This window comes from Peromyscus maniculatus, chromosome 5 (genome assembly GCF_049852395.1).
Source record: "Peromyscus maniculatus bairdii isolate BWxNUB_F1_BW_parent chromosome 5, HU_Pman_BW_mat_3.1, whole genome shotgun sequence".
NCBI classification, from domain to species: Eukaryota; Metazoa; Chordata; class Mammalia; order Rodentia; family Cricetidae; genus Peromyscus; species Peromyscus maniculatus.
In genome coordinates, this window is record NC_134856.1 from 38,443,830 (window position 1) to 38,468,414 (window position 24,585).

At 52.3% G+C, this 24,585-nt stretch overlaps 1 protein-coding gene across 8 annotated transcripts in view; it reads left to right on the forward strand.

Moving 5' to 3' along the window:
* Ripor1 (RHO family interacting cell polarization regulator 1) overlaps window positions 1–24,585 on the forward strand; it is a 28,301-nt gene that overhangs the window by 3,274 nt on the left and 442 nt on the right. For 2 of the 8 annotated variants that reach the window (XM_076572074.1, XM_076572072.1), the window contains 20 exons: window positions 17,201–17,327; window positions 17,443–17,595; window positions 17,748–17,826; window positions 18,207–18,230; window positions 18,325–18,378; window positions 18,507–18,659; window positions 18,762–18,825; window positions 18,912–18,955; window positions 19,034–19,159; window positions 19,681–19,829; window positions 19,906–20,035; window positions 20,116–21,564; window positions 21,651–21,772; window positions 22,621–22,753; window positions 23,003–23,138; window positions 23,244–23,405; window positions 23,637–23,795; window positions 23,926–24,122; window positions 24,204–24,287; window positions 24,380–24,470. In XM_076572074.1, coding sequence (XP_076428189.1) covers window positions 17,224–17,327; window positions 17,443–17,595; window positions 17,748–17,826; window positions 18,207–18,230; window positions 18,325–18,378; window positions 18,507–18,659; window positions 18,762–18,825; window positions 18,912–18,955; window positions 19,034–19,159; window positions 19,681–19,829; window positions 19,906–20,035; window positions 20,116–21,564; window positions 21,651–21,772; window positions 22,621–22,753; window positions 23,003–23,138; window positions 23,244–23,405; window positions 23,637–23,795; window positions 23,926–24,122; window positions 24,204–24,287; window positions 24,380–24,470 — 3,613 coding nt within the window. In that variant the 5' untranslated portion in view covers window positions 17,201–17,223. The other 6 variants (XM_006986808.4, XM_076572076.1, XM_016005343.3 and 3 more) reach the window with 6 other exon arrangements.

Genomic DNA, 24,585 nt, shown 5'->3' on the forward strand with positions numbered 1-24,585 from the left:
TGACAGCTCTCTTGGGCGATGGATGCAGATACAGGTTGTTCTGGAATTTTCTCCACCCACTGGGCTTGTTGTGTTGAGGGACCAGAAACTCTCAACATACTCAAAAGCATAACATTCTCGGGGTTGGGGCTTTAGCTCAGTGGTAGAGCGGCACAAGGCCCTGGGTTTGATCCTCAGCTCCCCAACAAACAAACAAACAAACAAAAAACCTAACATTCTCTCTTGCCACCCAGCCCTGATCCCACTCAGACCTTCCCTTCCCACTGGCCACAGAGCGCCTGTAGGCACTCACGGCCTCTTCAGCAGCCCCTCACTGAAGGACTACGTCATCTATTGAGCTCCGAACGAATAAATGAGTAATCACCATTTTCAGACACAGGTCTTTTCCTTCTTGAACAACTGTTTCTTTGGGATAACTTTTTCAAAGGCGGTTAACGGGGAGAGGGAAACAAGCTTGTACTTGCTATTCTGATAATGCTGACATTACTCTGAAGCCCTCAAGCCAATTCCCCTTCTCTTCAGAGTGTCCACTCATACATCATGCCCATCATGGCCAATTTGAAGGGAGGGAAAAGGTGTATCTCACTGTTTATTAATGAGATGATGTGCCTCCTCAAATTACATTATTTTGTGTGTGTGTGTGTGGGGGGGAGGTGGTTCAAGGGAGGGTTTCTCTTTGCATCTTTGGCTGTCCTGGAACTTACTCTGTAGACCAGGCTGGCCTTGAACTCACAGAGGTTTGCCTGCCTCTGTCTCCCAAGTGCTGGGAATAAAAGCAGGAGCCACCGTTGCCCAGCTAACTGACAATTGCATTATTTTTTTTAATGACGCAGGGACAGTACACAGGACCTTGTAAATGGTGACAAGTGCTCTACCAAAGAGCTACATACCCAACCCTCAAATTGCAGTTTTAACAAGTGAATGAACAACTATAATTAAAACACCAGAAAGAAGTGCTCCAAGAACCACAAGGGAGGAATGCTAAAGCCTGAACTTGAACTTGGGGAACATCCTTGACCCATCACTTCTGACACACATGATAAAAAATAAGATTTAATGTCAGGCAGTGGTGGCACACACCTTTAAACCCAGCACTCAGGAGGCAGAGGCAGGTGGATCTCTGTGTTTAAGGCCAGCCTGGTCTACAGAGTGAGTTCCAGAACAGCCAGAGCTATACAGTGAAACCCTGTCTTGAGAAAACCGACCCCTCCACCACCACCACACACATACTCACTCACAAAGTAAGATCTAGGTTGGGGCTGGAAGGGTCCAAAGAATGAATGGATGTGGGTAAGAGCATACAGCCCCCTACTTAGTCCTTTTAAGCCTGCTTCTATCACCACCACACGGTGAAGAGCTCTAGTAGACCACTTCATGGGCATGTATTATCCTTTTCTAAACATCTTGCTGACATGCTTGACCATTGTCTCTTCCAAAAGCTGTCTCTAGCCTAGATCCCTCTTTCCTCTACCCATGTGTCCAGTTGCCTTGTGGGAACTTCCATTCAGATACTACCCGTCTAAACTAACTACATCACTGTCCTAACTCAGTTCTCTAGGCCTCCCCACTTCATTAAGGAAACACCAAGGCCCAATCATCATCTAGGATACCTCCCTCTCTCCAGAGGTCTTGAAGCACCAACCTCTGCATTCTGCCTTCCAAATAGTCCTTTAATTTCTCCTATTCTCCTCCTTCTCTATTACCCCCAGCTAGGCCCATGTCAACTCACTTAGAAATTGTACCAAGGACCTTGTAACCCAGATCCTACTGCCTGGGTGACCTTTGCTAAGCACAGATGTGATACGACTCTAAAATCCCTCAGCTTAAAGCCAAGGCTGTCACTGCTCTAAGGATAAAGTCTTGCCTTTCACTCGGTGCCTAAGGCTCCTCATGATTAGTCCCCTCACCAATGTACGCATGCACAGACCTTCAGCCATGTTGGGCTTTTGTTTTCCTCTAGCGAAAAACATTGCATCTCTTCTCTTGCCTTGAGCCCTGCTGCCATCCTACCTCATATGAGCCTCAAAGACTTGCTCTCCACCAGCCAAGAATCTCCAACATGTCACATTAAGGGCCCTTTCTTAACAACTTCCACTTACCAGCGCGCGCGCGCGCGCCCACACACACACACACACACACAGAGAGAGAGACAGAGAGAGAGAGAGAGAGAGAGAGAGAGACAGAGACAGAGACAGAGAGAGACAGAGAGAGAGAGAGAGAGAGAGAGAGAGAGAGAGAGAGAGAGAGAGAGAGAGAGAGAATCTCACACATATACATTCTTAGTTTTGGTGACACAGAGGTGCAAAAACTCAAGAGATCAGAACAAAATCTGTTCTGATCATTAGCCCCCAGGGACAAGCATGGTGGTGATCTTAATTCTGGTCCCTACAAGGTGGGTGGATGTTCTTGGACATTTCCTGAAAGCTTGGTAAATATCTGGCCAATGAATGAATGGCATCTCCAAAACACGGTAGGGGGAGGTTTCTATTTCATCTCTTCCCAGAAAGCAAGGGGAAGTTGTGTCTCAAAGAGTTGTAACCTATGGAGGCTTGTGGGGAATAATGATGGAAGCCTGGTTTTCGTGTGTGTGTGTGTGTGTGTGTGTGTGTGTGTGTGTGTGTGTGTGTGTTAACTTGAATGCATACTTTCCTAAAATGGAGCGGGCAGCACCATGCACTAGGGCCCTTACCGCCCTCTGATTCTGCTGAAGGGACTTTTCTCAGGCCTGAGTCCTACCCCTCCAAGAATGTAAGCTCTTCCAGGTTAGAAGTGCCCATGTTTCCTTCAGCTTGAAAGCCACTGCTTGGCAAAAGATGTGCTCAGGGAGTGATGCCCTAAATCAGGCAGAGCAAAACTATGACTCAGGGAGCCAATTTGGAACTCAAACCTAGCCCTTCCGAACCACATGACCTGGAAAATCATTGCCTCCTTCTCTTGGCTTCAGGTGTCTCCTCTGTGAAGTGTGTTTCTGCTCTGTCCATCCAAGACCTGCTGGCTAGTGGTTGGGGAGAGGCCTGAGAGTTCTCTAGCATCCCATGGCCCATGGATGTTTCCCTTTCTTCAGTGCCTCTTGGAAAGAGGAAAGGGCCCAGTAAACTCAGAGCTGCACCATCTCATCACTGCAGTCCAATGTGCTCCTGGTCACAGGTCTGGCTATGGATAAGAACAATACACAGGGATGGATGCCCAGACAGAATGACTGGGAAACCAGAGGGCACAGTTAGGGATGGCATTTGATTTGTTTTCCAAGAGGATGTGGTGGGTGATATAGCGTACCAAACAGAAGATAGGTTAGGAGAAAGGTGAGAGTCAGAGGGTGGGAACTACAGGCAAGCTGGTGTAGTTGAAGTGGAGCAGACGTGGTGCAGAGTAGATGGGAGATAAAGAAGAGAGGCTCTCTGGGCCAGATCACAGCCGAGATGACAGTGAGGAGCCATTGGAACCTCTTAAGTAGGAGAACCTATGACTGAATTAATGATTTAAGAGATTGCTTGGGCCAGGCAGTGATGGTGCTCGCCTTTAATCCCAGCACTCAGGAGGCAGAGGTAGGTGGATCTTTGTGAGTTCAAGGCAGAGTGAGTTCCAGGACAGCCAGGGCTGTTTCAACTTCCACCACCACCAAAAAAAAAAAAAAAAAGATTGCTTGGATTGATGAGTGGATGAGTGGAAACCAACTTTTGGACAAAAGTAGACTAAGGATAGCAGTAAGAAAGTGGCCTAGGTCAGCATAGGAGCAGTGACAATAGACAGAGAGACAGAGAACAGAGGGGCTGAAAGTGAAGAGTGATTGAATCATCATTAAAAATGGGGATTTGGTGGTGGCGGCAGCAGCAGCAGCGGCAGTGGCAGTGGCGCACGCCTTTATTCCCAGCACTTGGGAGTCAGAGGCAGGTGGATCTCTGTGAGTTTGAGGCCAGCCTGGGCTACAGAGTGAGTTCCAGGAAAGGCTCCAAAGCTACACAGAGAAACCCTGTCTCAACAAACAAACAAAAAAAAAAAAAACGGGGATTTGGGGAACTGAAGAGATGGCTTGGTAGTTAAGAACGTTTGGTGCTCTTGCAGAGGTCCCAGCACCTACACAGCAGCTCACAAACACTTGTAACTCAAATTCCAGGGGATCTGACACCCTCTTCTGGCTTACTAGGTCATCAGGCATGAAAAACATCATTTATACACATAAAAGTGAAAATAAAAAATTATTTCGTTTAATTTAATTTAACTAATTTATTTATTTTGAGACAAGTTTTCATTATGTAGCTTTGGCAGGCATAGAACTCAAGGACATTCACCTGCCCTTACCTCTCAAATGCTGGGATTAAAGGTGTGTGTTACCACTTCTGGAAATTTTTTTAAAGTGAGAGTTTTAAGGCTGAGAATAAAGCTCAGTGGTAGAGTGATTGCCTAGCATGCACGTGGCCATGGGTTCTAGTCAAAGTACTGTAGAGGGAGAGGAGTTCCCAGAGTGGAATTACATGATTTCAGGCTTTAAAAGGGACAACACAGGGACAGCTCCATTGTCAGCTCCAATGTCACATGCCATTGTCACTCCAGCAGCCATCATGCTGCCTTGGTGCCCAAGGAATGTTCACTGATGGATGACTGAAAGACCGAGCAATAGTAATAGGGGGAGAGTAGAAGAGAGAATGAATTCAATGTTAAGTGGATACAACCTGGAGGACTGGGAACCAGGTATAATGGCCACACCCTCAACCCCAGACTTGGGAGGCAAAAGAAGGAATAGTGTGACTTTGAGAGAAGCCTAGGCTACATAGCAAGGCCTCGTCTCAGTGGACCAAAGGCAAAGTAGCTCAGTAGGAGAGCACTTGCCTAGTGTATAGAAGGCCCTGCGTTTGATTTCCAGAAGAGACATAAATAAATAAAGAAAGAAAGAAAGAAAGAAAGAAAAGAAAAGAAAAGAAAAGAAAAAAGAGGACAAGAAGGGAAGGAAGGGAAGGATAGTAGAGCAGGATACTGATACTTGCTCATTCACTTACTCATTCAATAAATAGTTCTCCAACTCCCACTACGAGCCAGGACAATGGTGATGAGCATTTCTGAGATCTCTGCCCCCACAGTGCTTAGAGACCTCGGTCGGGTACCTTAATTTCACGCACAGGGCCCCTAACATGGTGTGCTTGATACCTGGTGCTGATACAAGGCATGAAAGGAGTTGGTCAGAAGCTTGACAGAGTGGAAAGAGGGGAGGCTATCTGCAGAGAAGGTGCTAGAAGAATGTCTGGCTGAAAGGGAGCTAGCCAGAGGCCAAGGGATGCCAGTGTTGAGAGTTCCAGAGAGACTCAACCTCTGACCACAAACGGGTGCCTGGGCAGAAGTGATGCTGTACAAGGTTAAGGACAAAGTACCTGGTCAGATAATAAGAACTGGGGAGGGAGGCTGGAGAGACGGCTCAGAGGTTAAGAGCATTGGCTGCTCTTCCAGAGGACCCGGGTTCAATTCCCAGCACCCATAGAGCAGCTGTCTGTAACTCCAGTTCCAGGGGATCTGAAACTCTCACACAGACATACATGCAGGCAAAATGCCAATGCACATAAAACAACAACAACAACAAAAAGAACTGGGGAGCAGTGGAGGCATTCACAAGGGCATCCGGGGCTCTGGGACAAGCAAGTGTTCTGGGGGAAAGACTGGAGGGCTGGAGAGATGGAAAGTTGAGAGAGGCTGAGGGTGTCTCTGGTAAGAGTCTGGGAGGATGAAGATGTTGGTATCCCAAGAGTCTCAGGTCTATCATACTGGGTTGGTGAGATCAACCCTCAGGACCAGGGGCAGGGCCAGAAATCCGGGGACCTTTTAAGATTAATCAAACCACTCCTGAGTATGCTTGACACACTTCAAAAGATAAGGTGCTACAGGAGTCAGGAAACAGGGAAGCCAGGGGGTGGAGGATCAGGGATGTAGGGCTGGTGAGAGCTAGTAGCATCTGATTAACGGGAGGGGTAGAGGAGTGGAGTCAGCCCATTTACCCCACTGCGGGTCAGTCAGGCCAGCTCTCTATTCAACCATAACCCGTTCCTTGGAAGGGCTAGCATTCCAGCCCTGGCCTTGGAGAAGATAAGGCTTTGGCCCGAATGGCCAAAGTGTGCTCCCAGTATGCATACCCAGATCTTACCAGGTTAGTCCCTTATCCCAGTAGCAAAATCTGTAACTCCCCAGAAAGCAGTACCCAACGAGTGGTGAATGCATACATGGCCTGGCTATGAGCTCTGATGTATTAGCCAGACAATAGCAGAAAAAGCTTTCTGACTCTACAGTGGGAAGCTGAAGCGGGCGGGCTGAAAAGGTGTGGAGGGATAAGAGGCAGAGAGCTTCAGCCCAGAAGGTGTGGGATGGTTAGGCTTCCGAGCTCTCTTTTGGCCTTTCCAGACCAATTTCCTCCAACCACCCCAACTTTCAGTGTCAGCTCCAAGAACCTGTTTATAGTGACAGGAAGGGGGCCTGAGGTCTTTAGGACTGCAGAGATCTGGGTAAGGAGGCAAGTAGGAGGGGTTCCCTAGCGCCCCCTACCCCAGTTTCAAGGTCTGCATGCGATTCCCAGGAAGCCGCCCGCTTCCCGCAGACGCCTTCGGGTTCCCCAAGGTCTCCCCTCCCACGAGCTGGTTGACACGGTAGGCAGACCACTCTGCCCGGCTCCCCGCGAAGGTGGAGCGAGCTGTGCGCGCCCCTTAGGGGTGCGGGAGCTGGGGGGAACGCAGGAGGTGGGGCCCGGCGGGGCGGGGCGGCGGGGCGGAGGGAGGGAGGGAGGGGCGGGCGCCGGCGGCGGCGACAGCGGCAGCTGCGGCGCGAGCAGGCCAGGCAACGCCGAGAGCAGCGACAGCGCGAGGTCCTTGAAGCCCAGTGCAGCCATGTGAGTGTCCGTGCGGTTTCCGAAGGCCATGGCCGGGAGAGGGGGCGGGCGGTGGATCCCGTGCCTCCCGCACCCGCGCCGCCCAGCGGCTCCCGGATCTGCGACCGGGTCCCGCCTCACCCCATTCTCGCGACCCGGATCGCGCGGTGTCTTTCCTCCCCACTCCCCCACCCCCATCCCGGGCGCGGAGGACGCAGCCTCGTCCTACAAAAGCCGCCGCCTCCGGGTCTGCCGCGCCCGCCGCCGCCGCCTTCTTCCCTTCCGTGGCCAGGCCGCGGCGGCCGTGCCCCGGGGCTCCGCGGTGGGCAGGCCCGAGGGCGAGCCTGAGGCGCCTATCTGGGCCTGGGATTGGCTTTTCTCCGCGAGCCTGTGCTGCCCACGGAGCGACGGGAGGCTGATCTGGGAATGGGAAGGGGGCGACAGGGTGCAGGAGACCTCCCAGATGAGCTAGTCTTCCCGGTCCTTCCGACCTAAGCTGCTTTGGGGCCAGGCCCGAGGTGACTGAGCCTGCCCGAGGCCACACTCTCCACTCAAACCAAAGCTGAAGCCGGAGAAGGTCGTACTGGTGGAGGTCGGTGACCAGACCCTGTCCCTGGAAATGGAAGCTGCTACGGGGACTCAGCAAACAGTCAGAACTGAGCATCCTGTAGAACTGGTTTGGGGAAGGGGTTGTTCGCCTGGACTAGAGTCCCGGCTAAGTCAGCTTCAACTCCCTCTGTCCTCCTAGCCCGAGTTAAGCCTGGATCTGACCTCTGTTGCTGGCCCTTCCAAATCAGTTCTGATATATGTGCAGACTGGACTCTCGTGTGTACGATCTAATATAATAATAACGGTGCCCTGGCCACCATGTGGGTGGCTGCGTGCGTCTTGGGTCTGCAGCGTTCAGCTGACATGCAGCCTTTGGAGGTCTATGACCATCTGGCAGATGCACATACTGGGCCAGAGAGGTTAGCATCGTTCTCAAGGTCACACAGCTGTGTTGGGGAGAAGCAAGAATTTGATCTGAATCTTTGCCCCTGTACCATCCACCATCCTAGTATTGACAGTGAGGGTGGGTAGGGGGAAAAACGATAAGAGCCACACAACACTACAGCAAGACAAGGACTGACATGGCTCCCTCGTCTACCTCCTACCGGGTCCCGGGTCCTGTGGGCAGCAGAGCGGGATGAGCAGTCCCAGAGCCTGGGTTTGGGTGGGAGGGAGGGGAGCACTGGACTAGACTATGCCTAGGTGGAAAAGCAGGCGAGGAAAGCGAGGGTGAGTCAGAGCATTCCCAATCCGCCACCGCTGGGACTGGCGTCCTAGCCAGACCCAGCTGGGGGAGGCTGTCCAGCTCCCAGAACGCGGCGGGACAGGGAATGTGACCAGCTGACCAGGGAGGAGGCTGGCAGGAAGTGAGGCCACCAAGCAGTCTCCACCCGGTTCCGGGGTGGGGTGGGGGTCCTAGGCCAGAGCAGGGCCCCCTCCCCTCTTCATTGCTCGTTCTGGTTGGCGGCTGCCAGATGACGTCAGCAGTAGGTTTGGGGCAGTTGCCATGGAGACAGGGACAGGCTTCAGCGCGCGACCCCCTTCTCCCTTGCAGCCACCCTTTTGCCTGGGTTATTTATAGCTTCTGTTTACCTCAGTCTCCTGTGGCCCTACAGCTGAGCCGGGCTGGACCCAGAGTCTCGCGGAGAGGCTATGACTAGTGTGACCGATCACTGCACTAGATGGACAATACTGTTAGTGGTACTTCCCGTCCCACACAGGTGTATTAGTCTTGGCACACAGGAGCTTTTGGGGGTCTATGAAAACAGAGGTCGTGCAGGCAGTTAAGATTCCATTCCCTGCTCAGCTGCACGCCTCATAGCCTTTGGGACTGGGATTCTTTCCCATGTCCAGAACACACTGCAGAGTTGACAGGAGCTAAGGCACCTGTCTCTTAGCAGCCAGCACCCACCAGGTGAGACAGTTCCTCTCCATTAGGTAGGGGTGGGAGTGGGGTGTCTGTCTGCCCTCTCCATGCACCCCGACGGGGGAGAGACTGCCTCCCCCAGAGATGGTCAGTCAATTAATTGTACAGTCTCCATGACTGTTTAATGGTGAGGTGGGGTGGGGGGTTGGTGTTGGTTATAGTTCCTGAGTATAGGAACTGTCAGGGAAGGAAAATGGATGGGACAACTATTCTTTGAATTCCGAATCCCAGGACACCGCCACCCTGTCCCAGGGAGCAACCCTTGCCCCACACGTATGGTAAGGGAGGTAGCAGAGTGGGGAGGGAAAAGAAGAATCTTAGGTTGGGGAGGGAATCAAGGTAGATCCAGACTTGTGTCCTATGATCTACCTCTCTGGCAGGTCAGGATCCTGTTCCAAAGACTGGGCAGCCCAGCTCCCGCACTCAGCTCCCTCCTTCCTTCATGGCTCAGATGCTCAGGTCTTGGTGGAGGGCCCCGGAAATTACAGTGGTGGGCAAGCAAGTAGACCCCGGGACCCGAGTAGACTGGTGGGAAAGCAGACCCTGGAGAATTACAACTTAGCCACGTGGCCTTGAGGGCCAGAGAGAGGAAGCTACAGAGACACCAAAAAGGGGGACCAACCCAGAGCAGCTTCCTGGAAGAAGAAGTTAGAGGGGCGTCAGGCTAAGAGTAGTGAAAAGAGGGCTGGGAATGTAGATCAGTGGTGGAGTGCTAGCTTGAACCTAGCCTCTCTCTCTCTCTCTCTCTCTCTCTCTCTCTCTCTCTCTCTCTCTCTCTCTCTCTCTGTGTGTGTGTGTGTGTCTCTGTCTCTGTCTCTGTCTCTCTCTCTCTCTCTCTCTCTCTCTCTCTATGTGTGTCTCTCTGTCTGTCTGTCTGTCTGTCTCTCTCTCTCTTGTGGAAAAGGGGTATGGGAGGGATGGCGTTTGCTGCCCAGATGCTAAGAACCTTGAGTGTGGTGGGAGGGGTCACAGTTGCTAGAGAGGGGCCCGGGAAGGAAGCATAGGACTTTATTCTTAGGAACAGGAGGTAGCTGTGAATTTTTCATATGGGTCTGAGTAGAGAGATTCTAGAGATCTAGCTAGAGTCTTAGATCAGAAAGCCTAGGCCCTGCCACTTACTAGCTTTGTAATTTGGGGAAATTAATAATCATTAACAATAGCAGCTAATACTTGTTGTGGACTACATGTACCTCCCCTGAACACTCCCCATAGATGGAGATAGCTCACTTCATGCTTCCAGCAGTGGTTGTGGTTATCATCCTCATGAGTATCTGAAGTCCAAAAGCTTAAGAAGGGTCTTGGCCCTGTGAGTTCAAGGCCAGCCGGGTCTACAGAGCAAGTTCCAGAATAGCCAGGGCTACACAGAGAAAGCCTGTCTCAAGAAACAAAGAAATGTCTCACCCAAGGTCACATACAGCCAGTTGGCCGCAGCTGTGAAGCAGGGCTAATAAGACCTACCTACATAGGTTTCTTGCTGGAATTAAATGATCTTTGTCCAGCATAATGCTGACATACAGTAAACACTTAAAAAGGGACAGGGTTGTTTTGTTGTTGGTGCTGTTGTTTTTGGCATTGTTGGTGACTGGAATTTTCAAAAGACTGTTAGTGAATAAAGAATGGTTGATTGCCAGATAAAGCGGACACAGGGAGCCCATAGGAGGCTGCTAGGATTCTAGGCTAGAGTTGATAATAGCTTGGACCTGCTGTGAGGGTGCAGATTCTAGAGACACACTCTTTATGTGTGTGTGTATGTATGTATGTATGTATGTATGTATGTATGTATGTATGTATGTATACTGGGCATTAAACTAGGACCTTAAGTAAGCTGACCAAGCACTTTGTCTCTGAGCTATACCTCAAGACATTTTTTTTTTTAAATCTTTTAAAAAAAATGTTGAGTTCAAAGCCAGCCTGGTCTACAGATCGAGTTCCATGACAGGTTCCAAAGCTACACAGAGAAAAACACAAACCCTGTCTCGAGACACACACACACTCCCCCAAAAAATTGTAATAGCTTAGCTGGGCTGGCCTTGAATCCACTTTGTAGTTCAGGTAGGCTTGGATATTTGATCCTTCTGCCTCAGCCTCTCAGGTAGATGGGATTATCAACTTGTGCCCCCAGGACTGCATCTAGAGACATCTAAAAAGCTTGATCAGCCAAGAGTGGGTGACTGAGTGGAGGTGGGGTGTAACTCATGGCAGGACCAAGGATGACTCCCAGTTTCTGTTTTGAACAACTGGGCAGATAGGTAATAGGACTGTCATAAAATGGTTAAAACTTGGAAAAGTGGTCAGTTCAGTCCAATGACCTCAAACTCAGTTCACCTCCCTTTACAAGCCACTACACATTGTCAGTTACTCTGTGGACAGACATCTGGGAGGCAGTTGGATAAGCAGGCCTAATGCTTACAAGAGTGGTTTGGTTAAAGATAGATAAGGATGCAGAGAGGTACATAGCCCAAGGGCTGAGACAATGAAGTCCATTTGAGGATAAAGAGAGAAACAAGCCCTCTGTGGGAAAAGAAAATGTGTCGTGAGAAGTAGGTAGAAAAACAGAAGTATGTTGCTTCTTCTTCTTCTTTTTTTTTTTTTCCTGAGACAGGGTTTCTCTGTGTAGTTTTGGTGCCTGTTCTGGATCTCGCTCTGTAGACCAGGCTGGCCTTGAACTCACAGAGATCTACCTGGCTCTGCCTCCTGAGTGTTGGGATTAAGGGTGTGCACCACCACCATCACCACCACCACTTAGTTGTTCCTTTTTTGTTGTTGTTGTTGTTAATTTATTTTTATTTTGTGCGCATTGGTGTTTTGCCTGAACATATGTCTCTGTGAGAGTGTTGGATCCTGGAGTTACAGACAGTTGTGAGCTGCCATGTGGGTGATGAAAATTGAACCCAGGACCTCTGGAAGAGCAGCCAGTGCTCTTAACTGCTGAGCCATCTCTCCCGCCCCATTGCTTCTTGAAATTCATGGGAAGGAAGGGCTTAATGAAGAAGAGGAAGGGAACCACAGAATCTAATACTTTATTGAAACCGAGCAGGATAAGGAATAGACATTAGATACTGAGTTGATTCAGCAACAGAGAGGTCATTGTTGACCTTGTCAAGACTAGTCACAGGAGGGGTGGGTACAAAAAGCCAGCCAGCATGGGAAGAGGAGTAGGTGGGTGTGGCGAGGAAATGGAGGTGACCATTCTTCCAGAAACTTGACTCAGAGCAATTGGGGAGAAAAATGGGGTAGCTAGAAAAAGGCACAGGACACACTAGGATGTAATTTTTTTTAAAAATTTATTTATTTTGTATGTGTGTGGTTTTTCGAGACAGGGTTTCTCTGTGTAACAGTCCTGGCTGTCCTGGCATCTGCTTTGTAGACCAGGCTGGCCTCGAACTCACAGAGATCTGTCTGCCTCTGCCTCCAGAGTGCTGGGATCAAAGGCGTGCACCACCACTGCCCGGCTGTAATTTATTTTCTATAGTTATTCATTCACTGTGTGAGTGAGTGAGTGAGTGCATGAGTGCATGCGTGCGTGCGTGCGTGCGTGCATGCATGCATGTGTGTGTGAGTGTTTTGATGGGGACTGAATCCAAAACTTTGAGCATACTAAGCATATACTTTTTACCATTGAGCTACATCTAGATTCCCTGTAGTTACTTAAATCCAACTATATAGAGAAATCTAATGTATGCAGCAAGTAGCTAGGAACAGTGGCATACACCTAAGGTCCAAGCTTCTCAGGAAGCTAAGGTAGCAAGATTGCTTGAGCCTAAGAGTTTTTGAGGCTAGCTAGCTTGGGGAATATAGCTAAGACCTCATCATTCCTACACACACACACATGCACACGTCTGTCCTAAATGCACATCGTGATACATTTTGTAATGGAACACACCTATATATGACTGGGAAATAGAACCCACAGCAGGAAATAAAACATTGCTAACACTTTGGAAGACCCCTTTGCCTACTTCCAGTTACAGCCCAAGGATAACTACTGTCTTAATTAGGGTTTCATTATTGTAGTAAACACCGTGACCAAAAGCAACTTGGGGAGGAAATGGTTTATTTCATTTTATACTTCCAGGTAACAGTTCATCACTGAGGGAAGTCAGGGCAGGAACTCAAGTAGGGCAGGGACCCGGAGGCAGGAACTGAAATACAAGCCATGAAAGAATGCTGCTTGATGGCTTGCTGCCCATGGCCCACTCAGTTTGCTTTCTTTTTTCTTTGTTTGGTTTTTTGAGACACAGGGTTTCTCTGTGTAGCTTTGCGCCTTTCCTGGAACTCACTTGGTAGCCCAGGCTGGCCTTGAACTCACAGAGATCCGCCTGGCTCTGCCTCCCGAGTGCTGGGATTAAAGGCGTGCGCCGCCACCGACCGGCCAGTTTGCTTTATTTCTCTCTCTCTCTTTTTTTTTTTAAAAAAGATTTATTTATTTATTATGTATACAGAAGAGGGTGCCAGATCTCATTACAGATGGTTGTGAGCCACCATGTGGGTGCTGGGAATTGAACTCAGGACCTATGGAAGAGCACTAGGTGCTCTTAACCTCTGAGCCATCTCTCCAGCCCCTTTTGTTTTGTTTTTTGAGACAGGGTTTCTCTGTGTAGTTTTGGTGTCTTTCCTGGATCTCGTTCTGTAGACCAGGCTGGACTCGAACTCACAGAGATCCACCTGGCTCTGCCTCCTGAGTGTGGGATTAAAGGCACCACCACCGCCCGGCTCAATAAGCTTTCTTTTTTTTACCCCCCTCCTGGAGGTGAGGACTGAGCCCAGGGCCTTGCACTTGCGCTCTACCACTGAGCTAAATCCCCAACCCCCAGTTTGTTTTCTTATACACTCCAGGACCACTTGCTCCAGGGCAGCACACTCCCAGTTGGGTTGGACTCTTCCCACATCCATCATTAACCAAAAAAAAAATGCTGAGCCAGTTGTGGTAGCACACGCCTTTAATCCCAGCACTCGGAGACAGAGGCAGGCAGATCTCTGTGAGTTCAAGGTTAGCCTGATCTACTGACTGAGTTTCATGCCAGTCAAGCAAGGCTACATAGCTAGATCCTATTAAAAAAAAAGAAAAGAAAAGAAAGAAAGAAAGAAAGAAGAAAAAGAAAAAGAAAATGCTTCTTGTCTACAGTTCAATCTGATGGAGACATTTTCTCAATTAAGATTCCCTCTTGCTAGATACGTCTAGATTTGTGTCAAGTTTACAAAAAACCAACCAGGACAATTACTAATCTGACTTCTGCCATCATAAATTGGTTTTGTGTGCTTTTTGTTTGTTCTGGTTTTATTTTTGTTTTTTGAGACAGGGTCTCTTGTAGCCTAGGCTAGCCATGAACTTCTGATCTTCCTGCCTCTGCCTCCTGAGTGATAATAGGGATGGGCTGCCATGCCCATATACTTTCTCACCTGTTTTTGAACTTCATTATCAAAGGAACCATAAATTTTGCCTTTCTTGTGTTTTGTGTCTGTCACTAGTTGATATACCTGTAAGATTCACTCATATTACTGGATGTATTTGTATTTTTCATTGTTTTTATCACATAGTTATTCTGTTATTATTGATGGGCATTTGAATAGTTTTCAGGCTTGTTTTCACTTTTAGTGTGAGAGTGTCTTGAATTTACTGGTAAGTTGAAGAGAAAGTCTGAGACATCCATCTTCTCTGAGAAGGGAGAAAAAAAGAAGTGCCATAGAGGATAATCTCCCAGGTAGTAAATGAGAACCATCTGAGGTTGAGAATTCCAGCTACTGTGCCAAGACCTCCTGGCTCAATCCAGGATGAGTGTAGGAGCTGCAAGGACAGGGAGCTGGTTTGCCAGGGTTGGTTTCTGCCACTCAAGACAGAGTGTGGAGTGCTGAAGATAACAGCAGGCAAGAGATAGAAGAGTGGCTGCGGACGCAGGCTGGGAAGAGGGTGTGCAGAGAAGGGAAGGGAAGGAAGGTGGGAGGTAGCTGGAAGAGAAAGCAGGCAGAGGCGGACTGTGATCTCTGTGCACAGTGGTGTCTGTGAAATTCTGGGGTGTATCTCCGGTGACTGGCACATGCTTGCCACTCAGTGGGTAGCTGAATAAATGAGTTGTGTCCTGGGGAACCAGAGGTCTCAGGTAACAAGCAGATGTGGTAGTGGTGATGGAGAGAAACTGACGATTATGGACAGTGAAGCTGTGGTTTAGGAAAAGGGAATTCCAGAGCAGACAATAAACCTAGGGTGTTGGGTATGGGAGCTGAAAGATACATAAAGGCTTGTATTAGATGGGCAGTCCACAGGAATGCATAGTTCATGCTGGATGTAGGAGATGCTGGGATCAAGAAAGCTGGTACCAAGGGAATTCAGACTTGAGGGGAGACCAAGGGTAGAAGGATAACTTCTCAGTCCTAGTTTCCATTATAGGCCCTGGCTGGGTGGTGGGTCCTGATCCTTTTCCCTAGGTCCCAAGGAGGGGAGAGACCCAGACTGAGCACCCTCTTTGTGGGTGTAAAGATGTTGCAGGGGGCTTTGGAATTCTCTCCACTCAACTCCTCCTCAGGGTCAGAAGCAGCACATGATATATGGTTGATCTAGCCCCCAACCCTTCAGCTCCTCTCTCTCCTCAGCTTCGTCAGAGTCCTTATTATCCAGTGTCTTTCATGGGCACAATCCCTGCACTCAGCCCCCCAATTTCCTACTTCCCCCCTTCGCACACACAGAACCCTAATTCCCAATCCTCTTTTTTTTTTTTTTTTGGTCTTTCGAGACAGGGTTTCTCTGTGTAGCTTTGTGCCTTTCCTGGAACTCACTTGGTAGCCCAGCCTGGCTTCGAACTCACAGAGATCCGCCTGGCTCTGCCTCCGAGTGCTGGGATTAAAGGCGTTCGCCACCACCGCCCGGCCTTTTTTTTTTTTTTTTTTTTTTTTTGGTCCCAATCTTCTTTATGTTGAATCTTTCCTCAGCAGCCTGACAACCACTTCTGAACACCTTTCTTTTTTTTTTTACATTTACTTTTATTTCATAAGTATTGGTGATTTGCCTATGTATGTATGTATGTATGTATGTATGTATATGTGTGTGTGTGTCTGTGTGAGTTACAGTTGTGAGCTGCTGGGAATTGAACCTGGGTCCTCTGGAAGAGCAGCCAGTGCTCTTAACCGCTGAGCCATCTCTCCAGCCCCTTGCACACCTTTCTATTACTGTCTCACTAGTCTCTTCAATCTGTTCTTCCATATTCATTTTGGGGTTCAACTCCCTTCACAGGCGCCCCTAAACCCAAACCCTGTGTCAACCTACTCCGGAGGAAAGCCCCGAGTTACCCCTTGCAGAGGCCAGGCAGACTGAGGTCAGGTGCCCCCCTAGTCCCGGGAACCAGTCCCGCCCCATCCCGGCTGGCTGAGTCAGGAGGCAGGAACTGGGCGGGCGGGAGGCGCGGAGAGCAGCCGAAACCAGGGCCAGAGCCGCTGGCAGTGAGCTTGGAGCCCAGCGGGGCCAGTACCAAAAGCCCCAGGCCAGCGGGACACCGTGGGTGAGCGCGGGCCGGGGGCCATCCAGAACCTACCATGAACTCCAAGAAGAGAGGTAGGACTCGGCTTGGAGTTGCGAAGGCTCCAGAGATGGCCACAAGGGATGCAGACGGGATTCTGGGGGCCTAGGGTGCGTGTTTCGTTCGAGTTGTTGGGGTGGAGGGTTCGGCCGGGACTCCTTCCCTCCCACGGCAGGGGAAGCGTGCGTCCGTGACTCAGTTTCCAAGAAGGGTATATAGAAAAGTGGAGGAGGCGGGGCACTTCTCTCCGCACTGCCCCCCACTCTGGGAATCCCCGGGCGCCCAGCCGGGAGGACGCTGGCGTCAAGGCGTCTGCTAGTCGGTGTGAGTTGGGGGGCACCATTTACACTGGGCGGTGGGTTACAAACCTGCGGCCAGGCCTGTCTCTCCGCTCTACTGCGATCCTAACCCGCGCCCCGCCTCATGACCTTCCACGGTCTCCCGGGGTGGTGGCACCCGAGCTTTCAGCCACTTGGGGGGGGCGGTCAGGGGAAGGGCTGGGGATGCCGCCCCGCCCCCGGGTAAACAGGCGCTTCCGCACATTCTTCGCGCGCCCCGCCCCTTTCCTGCTTCTTCCCAGCTGGAGGAGGGTCCCCGCGCGACCCCCCCTTCCTGCCCCGCGACAGGCGGAGCCCTCACCTCCGCAGGAAGTAGGGGCAGAGCGGAGGCCACGCTGAGTCCGAGGCCGAGTCGCCTGCCACTGCCCTGTCATTAGCGAGGGGGCCAATGAGGCTAAGACTGCCAAGGCTGGAGCCCATTGGGGCAGCTGTTCTTGGTGACCAGGGAGGGCCTGTTCCAGCCCTGGGACCCGGCCACGGGAAGGGGGCTTCTTCAGGGACCCGATTAGTGCTGGACACACACCCCCGCCACCCCCAGGGAGCCCCGCGCGGACTCATTCCATGATGTCCCTGTCGGTGCGGCCGCAGCGCCGCCTGCTCAGCGCCCGGGTCAGTAGGAGCCAGTCCTTCGCAGGCGTCCTCGGCAGCCACGAGCGCGGGCCCAGGTACGCGACAAGGGGTGTAATGGGGTTGAGAGAGTTAGATGGGGTCGGGACTGGGTGTGTAAGGAGGGTTTGGGGGATTCTTGCTGACCCTTCCTAAAGGCAGTCTCTTCTTCAGGAGCTTCACGGTCTTCAGCCCACCAGGGCCCCCACGGAAGCCCTTAGTGCTCTCCCGAGTATCGAGGATGTTTTCCGTAGCCCACCCAGCCCCCAAGGTGCCACAGCCAGAGCGGCTGGACCTGGTGTACGCTGCCCTTAAGCGGGGACTGACGTAAGCAACGCCCTCCTTGTGCTCTGTTCCCACCCAAGTTTCTCGCTGCAAGTTTAAGTCTTCCCTAGCCATGCATGCACCCTTTTCCTATGCCAGCGCGCTGTCAGGTTGAGGCTGGATAAGTTGACTCTCGTCACTTGCCTTTCCCCTAGGGCCTACTTGGAAGTGCATCAGCAGGAGCAGGAGAAGCTCCAGCGCCAGATCAAAGAGTCTAAGAGGAACTCCCGCCTAGTGAGTAAATGATAGGGGATGCCCTGGACCAATGCCTCTTGCCTGTATAGTGTAGGGGCTGGGCCCAGCAACCTTGTTTGAAATTGAGCTGTGTTCTGAGGTGAGTTGGTGGAGGATTCTATCCCACCTTGTTGAGTGCACGTTCTGCTTGAGACCGGGTGCCTAATCACAAAAGCTTCCAGTAGGAGAGTCCAGGCCTCGCCCATGACAGCAAGAGATCATATTGTGGTGCCAGAGGAGAGGGCCAGGGTTCTTCCTGGGAAGACAGTTTCAAAGGAGGAAACATTTGCGTTGAATCCTGAAGAATAGCTGGGTGGGCAAGTACTCTCCTGGGGTCCTTTTGAGGCTTTCTAAGATTCCCTTCTTATCTCCTTCTGTAGGGCTTCCTGTATGACTTGGACAAGGTAAGTGTATATAGAATAGTGTTGGAAGGGGGTTGGCTCATAGAGAGAGGCAAGTCCTAGGACTTAGGTTCTTTCTGACTCAACTCTCCCTTAGCAAGTCAAGTCCATTGAACGTTTTCTTCGACGACTGGAGTTCCATGCCAGTAAGGTACTTGCACAGCATGCATGCAGAGTGGGATGTGGGGTTGGATATCATAGGGGGAGGGGGAAGGCCCCCCGTGGGCACCAGCGGTGAGTCTCAGTCCCCTCCTGCGACACCTGTTGTCACCTTCCCAGATCGATGAGCTGTATGAAGCGTACTGTGTCCAGCGGCGTCTCCGGGACGGTGCCTACAACATGGTCCGCGCCTATACCACAGGGTCCCCGGGGAGTCGAGAGGCACGGGATAGCCTGGCTGAGGCCACTAGAGGGCATCGAGAGTACACAGAGGTGAGAGATGAGGACCGCTGTGGCAGAGGCGCGAGGGAGGGGCGGGCTGGTGAGAGAGGACCGGTTCTTCATTCCCTCACATTCTTACCCCTCCTCCCCCAGAGCATGTGTCTTCTGGAGAATGAGCTAGAGGCGCAGCTGGGCGAGTTTCATCTCCGGATGAAAGGTACTGAGTGGTAGGGGCAGAAGAGAGGCAAGAGTGGGTATGCTTATGGCCCTCAGCATGGCTCATCTTCTCCTTTTTGTGCCCAGGGCTGGCTGGCTTCGCCAGGCTGTGTGTGGGCGATCAGTATGAGGTATGAGGTTGTACATGAGAAGGCTGGGATGGGAGGGTCACAATCCCAAAAGCTGCTTCATCCTGCCTGTTTCTCCAGATCTGCATGAAGTACGGCCGTCAGCGCTGGAAACTACGAGGCCGAATAGAGAGCAGTGGAAAGCAGGTGTGGGACAGTGAAGAAACCGTCTTTCTTCCTCTCCTCACAGAATTCCTGTCTATCAAGGTGATTTTTCTGACCAGATCCATAAGACAGCTTGTTCCTATGAACCCTGTTATCCTGTGAATTCCTTGTAACCGTTTCTCCTAAGGCTCTCTCATTCCTGTGGTCCCTTATAACTCTATGGCCCTGTAAATGTGACTCCCTGACCTCTATGGTCCCCATAACCATGTGTGACCTTGAAAACAATCTTTGTAACTCCTATATCTCTTGACTTTGATACTGAGACCTTCTTTTGAGCTTCCAAACTTGTGGATATTTGCTTTCCTTTGAAATCCTATGAGACCGTGAACCGATAATTCCGATGACCCTAGCAACGTGGACTTCTATGATGCTCATGCTCCCATATTGCCTCCATGGCCCTGTGATCCCTAGAACTCTCCTCCTGTAATCTGCATGGCCTGGTGACCCTGTGACTATCTTATAACCTCTATGCGCACTCAGATTTCTGAATGCCCTGAAGCTCATTAGCCCCTCCCCTCCCCTCCCCTCACTCATGTGACCCCTCCATGCACTCTTGGCTGCAGGTGACAGAACTGAAGGGCCTGGCTAACCATGTAGTTGTGGGCAGTGTCTCCTGTGAGACCAAGGACCTATTTGCCGCCCTGCCCCAGGTTGTGGCTGTGGACATCAACGACCTTGGCACCATCAAGCTCAGCCTGGAAGTCATATGGAGGTTGGTAGGAATGAAGGGCGTCGGGCAGGCTAAGGCTGCGCTAAGGAGCATGGCTAATGTCTTTTTCCCTTCCCAGTCCCTTTGACAAGGATGACCAGCCCTCAGCTGCTTCTACAGTCAACAAAGCTTCCACTGTCACTAAGCGATTTTCCACATACAGCCAGAGCCCCCCAGATACACCCTCACTTCGGGAGCAAGCCTTCTATGTGAGTCAAAATCCAGGCCCCAGGTCTTACCACCTCCCGGGGTCTTTTTGGTGTAACCCCGAAGTGTCTCTTTCTCTTAGAACATGTTACGGCGGCAGGAGGAGCTAGAGAATGGGACAGCGTGGTCCCTGTCATCTGAATCTTCAGATGACTCATCCAGCCCACAGCTCTCAGGCACTGCTCGTCATTCATCAACTCCCAAGCCCTTGGTGCAACAGCCGGAGCCCCTGCCCATCCAAGTTGCCTTCCGAAGGCCAGAGACTCTCACCTCCGGTTCTGTGGATGAAGAGCCTGTGGTGGCTCCAGCCCTGGTCAATGGGCATACCCCTTACAGCCGGACTCTCAGCCACATCAGCGAGGCCAGTGTGGATGCTGCCCTGACTGAGGCTGTGGAAGCTGTCGGCTCAGAAAGCCTAACTCCAGGACCCAGTCCACTTGCATACCCAGATTCCACCCACGTGGAGCACCTCAGTAGTGTTCCTCCTGGTCTAGACACTGGCCGTTCCGCCACCAGACCCACCCCAAGTACAGCTGGCCCTGCCCCCACATTTACAGACCCTGCGTCATCTGCACAGCTAGACTTAGTTCACAGAGCCACCACAGACTCTGACCCTTCTGAGTTGCCAAGCCTCACCCAGGCGAGCTCTACCTACAGTGCTGTAAGCCCTGGCAACTGTGTTCCGAGCCTAACCTCCACTGCTACGGATTCCACCCACAAACCCATGCCCTCTACCCTCACCCCTACAGGCTCTGTCCCCAATGCTACAGACCCAATCCAGGCCACCCCAAGCCCTACTCACGCTACCCCAAGTCTCACGCACACCACTATAAGCCTCACCCACACTACTGCGAGCCCTGCACACAGCACTCCAAGCCCCACGCACACGACCCCAAGCCCTACCCACACCACTGTAGGTCCCACTTGCACCACTCCAGGCCCCACCACTGCCCCTCCAAGCCCCAGTCACAGTACCACTAGCCCTACTGGAAAAACGGGGATGTCAACAACTCATACCACTACAAGTCACACCACTAACGCCGTGGGCCCAGTCCAAACCACTACCAGCCCCATTTCTACAACTGAAAGCCCTGCCCCTTCTGTAGACCTTGCTACAATTTCTAGCTCCTCTGCAGACCCCCTACTCCCAGGCACTGAACCTCTGCCTTGCAGTCACCCAGCCTCCACTCCCTCCACTCACACAAACCCCACAGCGCCCTCCACCTCTCACCAGAGTCTTGCTTGTTCTGATCCCGAGTCCCTCACAAGCCCTGCCCCAAACTCCCCAGAACAAATCCTTAAGAGCCCGAGTTCCTCTCCCTCATCCATAGTCCCTGCACCCCAACATTCGGAACCTAGCCTGGCCACAGCTGCTCAAGCCCCAGTCCCCGAAGCAGCTGGAGGCGCTGGAGACAAAAGGCTTGAAGAGGCCCTGGGGACCCTAATGGCTGCCCTGGATGACTATCGTGGTCAGTTCCCTGAGCTGCAGGGCCTGGAGCAGGAGGTGACCCGACTGGAGAGTCTGCTCATGGTAAGGAGGCTGGGCCGGGCCGGGCTGAGGCAGCACAGAGAGAGCTGCCAGCCAGCGGCAGTAGCTCTGACCCCCTGTACCATCAGCAGAGACAAGGCCTGACTAGGAGCCGGGCCTCCAGTCTTAGCATCACTGTGGAACATGCCCTGGAGAGCTTCAGTTTCCTCAATGACGATGAAGACGAAGACAATGATGGTCCTGGGGCCAGGTAAGGGGGCCAGGCAAGGCAAGACTGGGAACTAGTTGGGCAGGGAGAGATGAAGGGGAGGGGGTGAAGCAATGTAAGGCAGAGGAGGAGCAGGTGGGCTGGGGGAAAGGCAAGATGGAAACTGGTGAGGTGGGGCCGGGTAGAATACGTGAGGATGGGCGTGTGGCGCAAGTGCAGTTGTGTGTTTTCCTTGTATACTTCATGTGTCTTTGATGCCCATGTCACCAACTCCATCCATCCCAGTGTTTCTGGCCACCCTGCTCATCTCTGCAATGTCTGCCTCCCCTGCAAGTCCCCATCAGCTTGTGAGCCTCCTGCCTCTCTTCTTTCCCTTGACCTCATCTTGGACTCACCCCGTGAAGGAGCTCTTTCAGTGCCTCCCCATGTACCCCGTGTCCCTCGGTATCAGCCCCCTCCATCACGACCCCGACTCTCCCGGAGACCCCGGCCTCTCAGCTCTCATTCCTGGAGCAGACTTTACCGTTTCCGATTTGAGAGTCGCACCCGGTCCCTCCTTCCTTCACGACTCCCTAGGTTCCAGTCCCAAGCCCTGCGTCCCTTGCCGTCCGCATTTTATAGACCATCCCGCCTGCAATGCTACTGGCGCCCATCTCGGGCCCGGCAGCCCCTTTGGTCTTAGCAAGGGTTGCAAAAGGTTGACTATAAAGACCCATGCTACTCATTGCTGGTTACAGCCTTATCCTCCTGGAAGTCCTCTGTGAACTTACCTGCTGTCTGTGTCTGCACGTTGTTCTGCCATTCTGGGTGGGAGGAGCTTAATAAAAATAATCTCTGGTGACCAGAGGTGATGTGTGTTGTTGGGGTGTTTGATTCCATTTTCTTCTCAGGCCCACAAGCAGCCCAGAGGCTGTGGCAGAGGACAGATTAGACTCATCAAATGCCCAGTCCCTAAGCACAGGGTGTCCAGCCCTGGATGCTACCTTGGTCCAGCACCTGTATCACTGCAGCCGCCTCCTGCTGGTGAGGGGATAATACCCTCCCCCCCTTGCCCCAGGGAGCCCTGCACTCCAAACCTCCCCTCTAAACCTCTCAGTCCCACACACCAATGCCCCAGGGTCCTGGCATTTGGCTTCTACTGAATATAATACCTCCTATACCCTTCCTATTTCAGCCTCTCCCAATGCATGCTGGGACCTGTACTCCCCTGACCCATCCCCCCAGCCACCCTTACCATGAGGTCTAAATTACTTGGCAACCCCTGTCCTCTAGAAACTGGGCACATTTGGGCCCCTACGCTGCCAGGAGGCATGGGCCCTAGAGCGGCTGCTGAGGGAAGCCCGCGTGCTTGAGGAAGTGTGTGAGCGCAGCAAGCTGTGGGGGAACCCAGTCACTTCTGCCCAGGAAGGTAAAGGCCTCCTGGGCTTGGGCTGTGACGTCCTCCAGTGGAGTTCATGCCTGCCCCTCCTGCCTGCCCTGCTCCGTTGCTGATGCTCTTCCTCACTCCTCACAGTGGTGCAGTTCTCTGCCTCCCGGTCCGGCTTCCTGACCTTTTGGGACCAGTGTACAGAGGGCCTCAGCCCCTTCATCTGCCCGGTGGAGCGGGTGCACCTGGCTTTCTGCAGCCAGTACGGTGCCCGTCTTTCCCTGCGCCAGCCGGACTTAGCCGAGGCTGGTGAGTGGGCTGCCTACCTACCCCCTCCTTCCTTCCTTAGCTCCCTTGGGGAAGGCCCTGTCATCCCATACTGACTGGCAAGTTGAACACTGAAGAGAACTAGCGAGTGCTTGTCCTCAGAGGGGAGTGTGGACAAGGAGTCCCTGGGTCTGAGCTAGAACGGGGACATTCTCTTCTCCCTTAGAGGATTGGGTCTGTCTCAACTCAGGGCTGTGGTACTGTCTCCTGCAGTGTGTGTGAAGTTCCTGGAAGACGCCCTGGGACGGAAGCTGCCGAGGAGGCCCCAACCAGGCCCCGGGGAGCAGTTCACCATCTTCCAGTTCTGGAGTTATGTCGAAGCCCTGGACAGCCCCTCCATGGATGCCTATGTGACAGAGACTGCAGAGGAGGGTGAGGCGGTGGCCCTGGCCACAGAACGCTGACCCCGTGGGTGGTCCTGAGGGCGTGAATGATGAGGGCAAAGCCTCTCACCCCAAGAGCTTTGCCAACTTGTCGTGCCCCTCCGCCCCCCTTCTTCCAGTGTTACTGGTCCAGAATTTGAACTCTGATGACCAGGCTGTTGTGCTGAAGGCCCTGAGGCTAGCACCTGAAGGGCGCCTGCGAAGGGATGGGCTTCGGGCTCTTAGCTCCCTGCTGGTCCACGGCAACAACAAAGTCATGGCCGCTGTCAGCACCCAGCTCCGGAGCCTCTCGCTCGGTCCCGTCTTCCGGGAAAGGGTGAGTTTGGCAGGGTTCTCTTGTGGATAAGGTGAGGGCTGAGGGCTCCCATGTCTGATTCTGCCCTCTCACCTCGCCCAGGCTCTTTTGTGCTTCCTGGACCAACTTGAGGACGAGGATGTGCAGACTCGGGTGGCTGGATGCCTGGCTTTGGGCTGTATCAAGGTGATCCCTGCCCACCTGCCTACCCGCCGCTTCCGCTGCAGGGCTGTTCCTACTTGTCACACTGACCCTGCCTCCGTGTTTTGTCCCCATAGGCTCCTGAGGGCATCGAGCCCCTGGTGTACTTGTGCCAAACAGACACAGAAGCTGTGAGGGAAGCCGCCCGGCAGAGCCTCCAGCAGTGTGGTAAGGCTGGGAAGTGGGAGGCGTGAGTTAAGGGGGCTTGGGGACACAGCTTGGCTACTGGGAGTAGGGTGAGGTAATGCCAGGCGTGAGAAGGCCTGGACGATGCCAGGGCCAC